At 33.5% G+C, this 13,100-nt stretch overlaps 1 protein-coding gene across 1 annotated transcript; it reads left to right on the top strand.

Annotated features, from left to right (window-relative positions):
* Positions 1-465: 465 nt before the first annotated feature.
* LOC11436689 (BTB/POZ domain-containing protein At2g30600) lies at positions 466-8,327 on the top strand. The gene is made up of 13 exons (XM_003615289.4): positions 466-799; positions 2,013-2,806; positions 3,011-3,334; positions 3,859-4,086; positions 4,432-4,593; positions 5,033-5,245; positions 5,330-5,377; positions 5,503-5,561; positions 6,322-6,454; positions 6,566-6,646; positions 6,730-6,810; positions 7,047-7,115; positions 7,889-8,327. The coding sequence occupies exons 2-13, from the start codon at positions 2,024-2,026 to the stop codon at positions 8,105-8,107; spliced, it is 2,400 nt and encodes a 799-aa protein (XP_003615337.2). The 5' UTR covers positions 466-799; positions 2,013-2,023; the 3' UTR covers positions 8,108-8,327.
* Positions 8,328-13,100: the final 4,773 nt, after the last annotated feature.

Raw genomic sequence — 13,100 nt, 5'->3', positions numbered from 1 at the left:
AAAAAAAGATTAATCTCTTAATTATACCAAATGACTTATTCAATTTCAACCCAACCAATTAAAAATAGAAAATACTCACTTTTTTGTAAGATAAAAATTACAAATTTTTGAAGTGTAAAATCGCATGAATTTCTTTAAATAACGAGTGAGTGTTAAAAAGTTAATGATAATATAATACCAAAAAAAAAAAGTTAATACTGATATCAAATTTTATTTCTCTATTATCTCCGTGAATTTAACTCAATTTATAAAAACAAACACTATTATATTCGAATATCGGACATCACATTTTTCCACATTTAATGTGTGAACTCAACTCCAACTACTAAGCTACACAAAAAAAAAAATTCAATCTTGTATCTCTAAATTTAATGAGCACTAAAATATATTTGGCCTCCCACCCAAATTGAGAGATCAAAATGACAAGTTGGTCCTTCATCATGCATATAGCATATATATATAATCTAATAATCTAAGACTCCGTCAATCTCGTGAGAAGCATTTTCAATCCATAACACCATAACCGATTCATTCATTCTATCCCTTTTCAATATCCTGAACAACTCACCTTAATCTTCAATGATTCTTAAAATTTGTTGATGACAGAGATTGGAGCAAACACAGAGGTGACAACAAAGCTTGATAAGAATTTCACACACAATCATCCACTCTAGGATTTCCATTCCCCCTTTCATTTGATTCCATTTTCAACACCTTCACACCCATTATGTAAACTTCCTTCGTTTTATTCCTGGCTTTACTCTCAACAATTTGATCCAAAAGGGTCACCATTTTCAAGGTATTTTCCTTTCTTGATTCAATTCGGGATCTTAAAGTTTGTTTTTTTATTATTATTATCATCATGAGTTTTGTTGCATTTTTATTTTATTTTATTGTTGTTTTTGGTTTAATTGGGGGAGGTAAAAAAGTTAGAGAATTAGTGTGATTCCTGGATTGTATTATTGGCCAGTATCTGTATTATTAACTGCATATTTTGATTGAAACTGTATTGATTTTGTTATAATCACGATACGTCCCCGTCATTTCGTCGAAAAAATTACACTTTCAAGCTTTAACAAAATCACGGTGCCACTCAGGGTCAGTTATATGGCTGTGCAAAGAGACCAGTAGCATTAACAATATTTTTTATTTTTTGTTGCTTCATTTGGTAAAACTAAAATATTTGGTAAAACTCACCCTGGTTACACACATAAAATAGTAGCGAGGGACTTTCCCCCATCATTAGTAGAGTCATTTTCTGTGGACTATAATCAAATTAGAAGTTACCAAAGAACCTGTATAGTTCATAATTGGGAGCTGCATAGTACACCGTCTATATCTAACTTGTAAAGGGAATGCATTACAATGTTATGTTCTTTAATTTATAGTTTTATTGATTGAGGGAAGGATTTTAAAGCTTGCGAGTTTTCAATGCAATGTAGTTTGGTTATTTTGTATTTGATGTGGGACGTAGTGTTGGGCGGTAAGAACCAACACAAGAACAAAATAAGCACATCAGAGATGAGAATGTTGCATTGGATGTGTGGTAAGACTAGACATGGTAGGATTAGAAATGACAACATTAGAGAGAAGGTTGGGGTAGTCAAATCGATAGACATAAAAAAACCTATAAAAACTATTAAGAGAAACTATTAAGAAAGATTTAGAGATTAATGAGTTGGATAGAGATATGATAGAACATTATGGCGTCGTTTGATCCATGCAGCCGACCCTACTCAATGGGATAAGGCTTGGTTGTTGTTGTATTTGGTATGTCATGAACTTCTTCTTCCTTCGATATATGATCACTATCATTTTGTTTTTGGTTTTCTATAAGTTATAAAGGTTCTGGTAACTCTGCCTATATATATATATATATATATATATATATATATATATATATATATTGATCTGCATTGCAAATTGGCTTCCATATTTTTATCATTAGTATGTATTGATTGATTGAGTATTCAATATTACTCACAAGTGTCAACCCTGTTTTGAGTTGCTAGGTTAATTAAAGATGGTGGAGAAGTTCCTGACTGTGCCACCGTTTGAGTGCGCGTGGCGAGAGGATTTAAAATTCCAGGAAGCAGGTAGGGGATGCGTGGCTTTCGATGCATTTGCCTGCAACGATGTCACATTGGTTTTTAGGGAGAATGTGGGAAGCCAAGGCTACCACTACAAAAGAGATAGTAGTCCACACTACACAGTCATATTGGGGAGTCATAGGAATCGGCGTCTCAAAATTGAGGTCAACGGTGAAACTGTTGTTGACGTGGTAGGGGTTGGACTCTGCTGTTCCAATTCATTTCAGAGTTATTGGATCAGTATCTACGATGGCTTCATCAGCATTGGTAATGGGAAATACCCTTTCCAGGATGTTGTCTTCCAGTGGTCTGATTCTCGTCCCAATTGTAATGTTCAGTATATTGGCCTCAGTAGTTGGGATAAACATGTTAAGTACAGAAACGTTAATGTCCTCTCATTAAAACACACTCTTATGCCCTTATCTAAGCATATGCTTTTTGGTGATTATCAAGTTGAGGATGATGTTACTGCTGCTGACAAACAGTTGCATATGGACTATGACAAATGGGGTCTCAACAATTTTCTTGAGAGCTGGGACTTGTCTGATATGTTATTCATCGTTGGTCCAGAGGAAAGACCTGTTCCTGCTCACAAGCCTATTTTAGCTGCTTCTGGAAACTTCCCTTTATGTTCCTCCTTTGCCATCACACTGCCCACTGTTTCTTATCCGCTTCTCCATGCACTACTTCACTACATCTACACTGGCTGGACACAGGTACCACTTTTCCTTCTTATTTATTGTTCAACGTGGATATATTATTGAGTCTATCCTTGTTTGCTTGTTTTCCTACATTAATCATATTGCATTCCCACTGTCTATTTATTATAAGTTTGCTTGTGATTTTGTCTACTTGATTATCATCTTTCTTGGCTGATTTTTATTTTATTTGATGCACGGTTGTGTCTTTCTATCCTGTAGATTCCACAAGAACAACTTGATTCTTTGAGGGCTTTAAGCCTACAGTTTCAAGTGATGCCACTGGTGAAGCAATGTGAAGAGGTTATGGAACGAATTAAGGTAGATAACAAGTTGTTTGACACCGGCAAGAATGTGGAGTTAACATATCCATGTATTGGGCCTCATTGTTCAACGTTACCCTCACTTCCTGTCAGCATTCAGAGACTGGTTCAATTAAAACTATCGGGCCAGTACAGCGATGTGAACATCTACATTGAGAGTTATGGATTTGTTGCACGAGTACATAGAATTGTTCTCAGCTTATGGAGTATCCCCTTTGCCAAGGTGACCCAATTTCGTTATCTGTTATCTGATCATTTGTGATTTGTAACAGCAAGATTTATGCACCTAAACATCAACCTTTCCGTTTTATAGAGGAACTATTAACTTCAGTGAGCTTAATCGTGTGAGATTTCAGTTCAAAATTGATGAGCTGTATTCTGAACAAAACTTTGAAATTATGTTTCGAAATTTCTTAAAATAAATTCTACATCCGGCAGGATCTGAAATGTCTGTGATATGTTCTGTTTATGACTTCACAATTTACATTATAATGTCCAAGGAATGACTAGTAATGTTGATCAATTAACACATCAGTTCCATTGTTAATAGTTTCATCATTCAATGTGTTCTGGTTGGGTCTTTGCAATGTTAGTTAGCAAGCATATTGTCCAGAAACAATTCTTTGTTTTATCTTTATGCAAATAATACTCATGCAATGCTTGCTAATAATGTATTTTAGCGGTGGCTATATATTTTTGTATACCGTCCATGTGAGCCATCGATTGAAAATGTTGTTATTTTGACAGATGTTTACAAATGGAATGAGTGAAAGCATGTCATCAGAGGTTACTTTACGGGATGTGCCGCCAGAAGCTTTCAAGGCTATGATTGACTTTTTATATGATGGACAATTGAATGAGAAAATTATTGATTCTGGTTCTTTGTTGCTCCAACTTCTTCTATTGGCTGATCGATTCGGAGTGGCTTTTCTTCATCAAGAATGCTGCAAAATGCTTTTAGAATGCCTCTCACAGGTAGTTGGGTATACTCCTCTCACAACAGTAGTTAGTACTTACTAGGAAGATAGAATCATTTATCCTGTGGATGCCACTTGGATTAAGTGGTTGGAGAAGAGAGTTGCGGTTTTTGGACGTATGAGAACAAAAGAATAGGAGAGAACCATTTTACAATAATCAATTATAAGATATTGATACTTCTTGTCTACACATCATATGCAGGGATGAAGTTCCTCTTTTGGGTGAAGGTCATACAACAGAGTTTTTCTATTATACAAACAAATTAAATGGAGGAGGAAGCAGACAATTTTGGCAACTATTAATGACGTAGCTTTTGAAGCTAACTATTGAACTTTGTTGCAGGACTCTTTATGTCCACTCCTCCATGTGGTTTCTTCAATCCCATCATGTAGACTTCTTAAAGAAACACTGCAGAGGAGAATTGCCATGAACTTTGACTATTTTATCAGTGCCAGTACTGACTTTGTTTTGTTAGATGATACAACTTTCTTCAATATCATTAAGGTTTGTTTCTCTTAAAGTTGCTCCATTTATTGAATTTGATGTTAAATCCAAGGAATAGAACTGAGTGGCACTCAATATCTTCTAAAGAAGTCTGTATATTTGTTTGCTTACGAGTAATTCAGAAAAGGTTTTTTTGGGTAGAAGGGCATAAAGGAGTGGGGTTTTACTTATGTGGATATGCCATCAAAGTTGGATTCATGCATGTGAAATTTGGTTGGACCTAAGTTGTGTGATTTGAGAACTGTAAATATTGATTCACACATTTGAAGTTCTAAGTTAGTCTATAACCAAAAGCCAAAACAGAAAATCCCCTGGATGTTAGTTACTGTAGATATAATCTACTCTACATCAGCAAATTGCCTAACTATAACAGTAGGCCTTATAGTAATATTGGAGCAACTGACTGATAATTTCTCAAATCTATATTTGAACGTTGCAGCATCCAGATCTGACGGTAACATCTGAAGAGAAAGTTCTTAATGCAATCCTAATGTTTGGCATGAATGCAAATGAGTTATTTGCATGGGAAGTGGTGGATCAGTTAATAATAAATTCAAAACCTGAACTCCTTTTTGGGGAGAGGCTTCAATTAGTTTCTGACTTGCTGTCATTTGTGCGATTTCCACTGCTACAACACTCCTTACTTGACAAGGTTCGTCTGCTCTACATTAAGACACTTAGGTACAGGGTTTTATTACACTCTTCTTCTAATTACACCATTGTAATTACTGTGCAGTTGCAGAATAGCCACATTATCAGGCATATTCCTGTTCTACAAAGTCTCGTAAGTTTGCTGTCTTATTCCAATTAATACTTCCTGGCTTTTTCCACTTGATTCAATTTTTATATTTAGCGCGGTTTTGTAATTGTTATCTTTGATTAATTGTTCTGTTGTTTATATTCTTACAGGTTCAGGAGGCAATAAATTTTGCTAAACATGGGCTGGGAAGGCCAGAAAATGAAAATAAGTAAGTTCATCATTGTTTTTCTCATTGGATTCTTCATCAGGCAATTTTTTTCCTTTTTAACGTATTACATACCTTTGACTCTATTTCTGTGGTATTCCCGTTCTTATTCAACAAGCATATGGGTACGACCCCCGTATGGATGACAGACATAATTTATTTTCAAGATCCATACAAGAACTTGATTTCTTAATCAGTGTAATGACTCAAACATTTTCTCCCTCCCTCCCTTTCTATCAAGCTATATAATCTATCTTTCCTCGTATTCTGTCCTTGTTTTTTGCATCCAGATAACTCTTGCGATATATTCTAGTGCAGACACAATCTAAATTTCCTCATGTCCTGTCCTTGTATCTTTTTCTTTCATCCTTTTAGATAACAAATTTATTTATGTATTCAGTGTCCTGTCTTGACAGGAGTTGATAGTACCAGGTTGCCCATGGATATTAACACTGACATGCTAGCGATAATAGATATTACGACATGGAAAAGGAATATTAGAAATGTAAAAATATATGATAAGTTACACATTAGTTTCTTGACTGCTTAGGGTATTCTAAATTAGTTTGGAGTTCGATTCAAAAGTAGATTACTTGGCTACCAAGTTAGGAATATTTCGAGTTTGATTCAACTCATGGATATTGTATTTATGCTTTTAGTTCTCGATGTATGTTTTGAAATTGTTATAATCTTCATTCTCAGTCCCACCCCACAAAGGAAGAAAAAAAAAAATCTAACAGGAGTTTACTTTCATGTGTTGCAGTGTTAGATTCCAACATAGACGGTCTAGTTACAGGGAGCTCCAGTATATTTGTGATGGGGATGACCATGGAGTTCTGTACTTTGCAGGCACATCATATGGTGAACACCAGTGGGTTAATCCTCTTTTGGCCGAGGTAGGTCATGCTTTATGTTTTCCCCTTTTAGTTTTTAGGAATTCTTATTGCAAGTGCTGGTCTTCAAACTATTTATACATTCCCTAATAAAAAAATATAAAATTGTGGTAGGCAAAGAAAATTACCATCACAGCCAGCAGTCCCCACTCAAGATACACTGATCCCAAGGTTTTGGTCTCAAGAACATATCAGGTATGCTAAATTTATTCACTGTGGTTTTTTATTGAACTATTAATGTCTTGGATGGCACCTAATACTTCATTTGGCTATGACAGGGAACATGTTTCGCTGGGCCTCGTTTGGAAAATGGACATAACTGTTCCTGGTGGATGATTGATCTTGGACAAGATCATCAGGTACATAACATGCTCTTTAAACAAGTGGATATTATCAGTTTTCAGTGACAATAACAAAAGCTATTTATTCAGTTTACGAAAAACATAAAATTATCCGACTGCAAAATAAAACATTTAATTTGATGATTTATCGTCACGTGATAAATAAAGTATCGAATTGAAACTCAATGAGTAGATCATTTTTGTTAAATTGGAATCAGCATCTGATTAACAAAAGGGAATTTTCTTTACTCCAGCTTATGTGCAACTACTATACCATGAGGCAGGATGGCTCCAAGGCCTTTCCGAGATGTTGGAATATTCAGGTACACAGTCTCTGCTATGTGGATGAGTGATTGCATTGTTCCGTTTTTCTTTTACAAAGGATTGGTGTTGGGATAAAAAATGAAAAGCATTTAATTTAATGTGCATATACTATCATTGGAAAACTCTTCTACACATGCATCAAATTGCATTTCATAATATAGTTATTTTAAAAGCTGATATAACAAATTGGCATTATGGTGTCTTCTGATTGGATATAGCTAAAATTGTTTCACATTGTCAGTGCATGATAATTAATCTCTTAATAAAACGCGTAGATACTATGGAAGATGTGTGCAAAGAACTTTTTTATAGAAATATGACTTGTGAATGAATGAGAATAGGTGGCTGAGTATGAAGATTAACTTCTAAATTAATTTTTATGGAATCTACCATACATGGTCGTGCATTCCTTTTTTTGGGTACTTTGCAACAAACTCTTCCTACAAAAGTGCATTGTTGTGTTACTGATACATTTAGTTTAATGGACATATATTGTCTGTGTAAATTAATCTTACAATGACATCTAATAAGAGTCCTTTATTTATCCATGTCATACCATTAATTTTAACAAAAGTATGGTAATATGACGGAACGAAATGGTAAATTTTCCGTCAGATGTCAATCTAAAAGTGGTTTACTTTATTGTGCATATTCTTTAAATCCTATATTAAATAATGTATCTTCTAATAAATATATTTTTATTTCTGATTCCACAAAAATATCTTTCATATGTAATGTGAAGGATTAATTAATATTGTCGTGAAATTATCAGGGATCAGCGGACGGAAAGAGCTGGCGGGACTTGAGGGTCCATGAAAACGACAGGACAGTATGTAAACCTGGTCAATTTGCATCTTGGCCCGTAGTTGGTCCCAACGCCCTGCTTCCCTTTAGGTATTTCCGAGTTGTTCTCACAGGTCCGACCACCGACGCTACTAATCCTTGGAACTTCTGTATTTGCTACTTGGAACTTTATGGCTACTTTCTCTAAAACCTGTTGGTTTGGCTCTCATAGATAGGATAGGCACTCCTATTACTACTATACATACATCCTTTCTTGATTACATGTCCAGTTTCGTTATGTTCCCTTATTTGATTGAATAATGTAATAATATATAACTCTACTGTTATACTAAAATTTGATGGTTAATTATATTACTTTGTCACTCAAATTGGATTGAAATAATGAAAATAATCTGTTTTGCTTGTCATTATGTGGAGGAGGGTGGGTCAAAAAAAAACGTGGAGAAGAAATTGCAATTCAGAATACACTTTTTTTTTTTTTTACAGAAATTAAGAATACACCTTTAAACGTGAATCTTGTAAATATTTTCTATTTTGTAACATAGTCTCCATAGATATTATCAGCTGTCAATAACTGAACATGTCTTCATGGTCCTGTATTAGGGTGTTAAAAAATTATCAAAAGAGCATTTATTTTATAAAGAAAAAAAAAGTAATAGATGTTTTCTTCGTATTATTTGAATCATAGTAGGTTGTTTACGGAAAAAAAAAAAAAAAAGTTTTTTATATAGAAAATTATGTAGGTGTTTGGTTTTGGGTTTTACAAAAGTCAGGATAGACCTCAAGGTTTAAAATATGTTGGCAAATGTATTCATATAACACGGACTAAAGAGGTCAACACCGCAACATTCTTTATCAACTTTTATTGGTGAAAAAGTTGTCTACATGCTTGCAAAAAGTAGAGAAAATATATATATATATATCCAATTTGAATATAGCAAAATGTATTTATGAATACTTGTATATAAAGATATGATACATAGTTTTGATGTGAAACTTTTCTTTCAATTATGTCTTTTTTTATTTTTTTGGTTACATTTCAATTATGTCTTTTATTTACACTATTATGTTTATCATTGTTTATAATATTATTTAAAATTAGTTAATTTCCATCAAAATACAAACGATCCCATTGCAATAGGCTCTAATTTAAATTGTTTAAATTGAGTTTGGACGCACGTCTAACCTTCTTGTATATTGTTATGCGCTGTTGTGTTGGAAATATGATGTGATCTGCTGCCATGTCTTACTTGTAATGATAATTTGGACTATAGCGGTTTGTTCGTGTGTTGGAGCTATCAACGTTGTGTAGTTTGTTAGTGTCATATGAAAATTTTTATTATGAATTATATGGAATGTATATTGCATTGTGAATGATTGTCTGAATTGTCTTGGAGAATTGTTTGTTAGTTGCTTGCGTAGGGTTATTCGAAAATAAAAATATATGTGTACATCCTACTTGTGATTTATAGTGTGAAATTGTTTAATTGTAATAATATAGATACACTTTTTTTTTTTGAGCAAAAATATAGATAAACATTTAGCAAAATAGAAAAGTCGATAGTCGTATAAGTTAGTGTCCATATTTCTGCTAGTTAAGAATATAAATGATACAAGATATCAACGAAACATATTATATTCAATGTGAAAGGAGCCATCAAAAGTATAATCTAAACCAATTGTCTATAACTAGTAAAGATGCCCATGGTTCCGCACGTGTACTCGTTAATGTGGATGATTTATTTTAGTTAGACATTTTATTTATATATTTAAAAAAAACCATAATATCAACTTGTCTCGTGTATAATAATTACTTAAATATAAGTGACAACTCGTCATATGCATAATAGTTATTCTAAAAGTTGTATCATCGACAACTTGTCTGGTGTATAATAATGATTTTAAAATTTCTATCAGCGATAACTTGTCCCGTGTGTAATATTTTTTTATCAGTAATAAATAGAGAGATATGAGATGATGATGGTGGTGGTGAGAGAAAGGGGATTAAGAAAGAAATGGAGGAAAATGAGATGACGGATGTCGGCTGGTAAAGTCGATTACAATTCTATCTCTTACTATGACAATTTAATAATCTACCATCTATATGTTTATCTTATATAGATAGTATATTAAATGTAATTATATTTAGAAGTACTATTGAGGCATCAAGATCCTCGGTGTCAAAGATCAAAACTCATTGTAAAGATTGAATCAAATAAACCTAAAGAAAGAAAGACAATGTCTATTTCAAAATAGAGATAATGTGGATTCTAATTTTTTAGTTGTTTCTATAAATCATACATGCACAAATTCATACACACGAGCAGACACACACTTATATCTCTCTATCATTTAGGAAAAATTACACATTTTATTTTTGAAGATTACATATAAATAAATAAATTAAATACATTTCGGTAGTAATTTTCTCCCTAGTGTTAAAAATTATAATTTTTTATTGTCTAGAATTAAGTATAGTTTTTATGAAGTTAAAATTAAAATATTGTTTACATTCATGTTTTGTTTTTAGTTATAAGAATCAAAGGATGAGCTGAATCAACAGTATAATTATAAATTCTCTCCCCTTTTTGTCAATGTTAACGAGTTGTCAAAAATGTGAATCGTTGGTCACATGACTATGGAAGAATTTACTAATGATTAAAAAACAATTACGTTTCTTCAATAATTAAATAAGGAAATTGTTAGATAGACACCCCATACATTAGGAAGAGGGAAGAGGAGAGAAAAGAGAAAGTGTGTTTGTGCGGGGTCCATGTGACCACGTGTCAGATTTTTGTGTGGGTGTCAAAGGGTGTATTGCCACCTAAGGATGTCTATGTATCATAACTCATTAAATAAATATGTAATAATTAAAAAACAGTTAAGTTTATGTTGCCTTTATAAATAAATTAATAAATGTTAAATGATTAAAAATCAATTTTCGACAATAATATTTGTCTTTTATTGATTTGTATTTTTTGTTTTGTATTCAGGCACTTGTTGATCCGATGGAGAAAACCACAAATGGTTTTCCGCCGTAGTCGCCCGACTCTGACCTCACCACCTCCATCATCGGCCACCCCGCGATTGGTAATTCTATTTCTTTGGATTTATAGGATTAGTTGGCGCGTTTAACATACTACAATTTTTGTTATGGATCTTCCGCCAATGGAAGAAGAGGCAGGGAGGGAGGGAATGGTTGATTATTTCTTTTATTTTTTAGGGAAATATATTATTTTTAGGAAAAAAAATAGTATTATTATTGTTATTGTTATTGTGGACGTGAATAGGTAACTTATATATATTTTTTCCACTAATACATATTTAGGCTTCATGCCAATGATGAATTAATTTAGCAAAACATTTCGACTAATCCAGTTATGCGGTTAGTTAAAGCGGTAAATTTGAACGAATTGAAATTAAATTAGTGGAAAATGAACTGTCATAAGGAATATGATCATAGTCCATATCGAGACGAGAGATCGAGTGAAAGTGAAACATGACCTGTAGATATTTGCAGACGATATCATCCACAATCTCGTAACCACATCCTTCTTAGATTGAACGTCTTATGTGGTTAGACGATGATTATCACAAATGAACCGATACTAAAAAAAAGATATATATACCGAAGGGGACTAAATAAAAGTATGCTAAGGGGTCAAATAGATATTAATACATTATGAAAAACTAGCTACTAAAGGTAAACAATTTTTTGTGTATCATAAATGTCACTTTTGAACAATGAAAATGTCATATTTTGAGTGTTATGTTTGAATTACGAGTTTGATATCCTATTTTAAGTCATGCATGCAAGCACACAGGTATGCGCGCACACACTTATATTTATTGCCACATTCCATTGACAACATTATTTTTTTTTACTAGCATATCCATGTTATTTGAACAATGGAAATGACATATCCTTGTTTTGTATGAATGTTAACCAATTTCAAAATTTCAATGCGTTCAATTGCTTTTTTGTTGTTGAAGGTATTGTCGATGATCAATGCGTAGGTCATCATCGCTCAAATTTTTGTGTTTGTTTTGTAGGAGTGCTAGATGTGCTTGTCATCCACCAGCTTGTGATTGGGGTTATGGTAGATATATGAAATAACATTAGTTGTTGAAAACTCACACACATAAGTGAAAGTGTATGACTTCGAATTCCAATAACGACATTATGTCTAACAATTATAATACCAACGCTCTTTTATTCTCGTAAAAACACAATTTTTACTTATGTAAAAAAACTATCATTTGCAGAAAAACTATCCCAATCTTTTTATCCTATTTATTAAATCCATATGATAAACATCCGACCTCGAAACTTAAAAATCAAAATTGAAATAGTAAAAAAAAACAAGGGCAAAAAAGGTAATAAAAAACTAGTGTGGAGGGAGGAGTTATTATTCTATGGGCATGCGATCAATGATTCACATTTAGTCACATCCAATTAAAACTTGACAACTCGTTAATATAGATAGAGAAAAAAAATTTGTCTGTTAAATAAAAGAGAAATCTAGAAGGAAAAAAAACAGGGAGAGAAAACGTCATCGACAACTTTGACACCACCAATGAAGATGAAGGGTCGGCGATGCCACAATCACCGATGGCCGATCACAACAACGAGGTGACAGGAGGGGCCATCTTGGAGATGAAGGTCGAACTTGTAGCCACTGTAGGGAAATAATGTCGATGTGGTGGGTTGTCGGAAATGGAGGTCACCGGAGGAGATAACAACTTTAACTTCGCCTTCCCTGTGATCCCACCACTGTTATCTCCTTCTTTCAGCTTTGACCCATTTCCTTTCATCTCTTTCTATATCCTTCCATTTACCCTTTCCATTCCATAACATAATCAACTAGATAGCCACATGGAGAAAAGAAAACGACACAAAATCATAAAATCTATTTTAAAATAAACCATCCACGGTATTGGTTGTTGTCCCTATGGTCATGATCGTCAATGTCGTCGTTCACCCTTATTTCCACCATTGTCACTATGACCATTACAAATATCAGCGTCTTTGTCGCTTCCTCTTCATGAGCGGTCACCGATGTCGTTGTCTCACCTTCCTCTCCCTTGATGGAATCGCAGTCGTCGACCCTTCTCTCTTTGTTTTTTTTTTTCTCACTTTGTTTTTACTGCAAAATTCTCTCTCTTCCCTCTCAATGTTA

Source organism: Medicago truncatula, chromosome 5 (assembly GCF_003473485.1).
Source record: "Medicago truncatula cultivar Jemalong A17 chromosome 5, MtrunA17r5.0-ANR, whole genome shotgun sequence".
In the NCBI taxonomy this organism is placed as follows: domain Eukaryota; kingdom Viridiplantae; phylum Streptophyta; class Magnoliopsida; order Fabales; family Fabaceae; genus Medicago; species Medicago truncatula.
Note: the sequence above shows the minus strand (reverse complement) of the source record. Positions and strands in the feature narration are given on the sequence as shown.

Excerpts from the sequence above, each read along its gene's own strand:
- LOC11436689 (XM_003615289.4), top strand. The coding sequence starts at position 2,024 with ATGGTGGAGAAGTTCCTGACTGTGCCACCGTTTGAGTGCGCGTGGCGA. Across the intron at positions 6,647-6,729 it reads TGGTCTCAAGAACATATCAG|GGAACATGTTTCGCTGGGCC; the intron begins GTATGCTAAATT and ends TGGCTATGACAG. Across the intron at positions 6,811-7,046 it reads ATCTTGGACAAGATCATCAG|CTTATGTGCAACTACTATAC; the intron begins GTACATAACATG and ends TCTTTACTCCAG.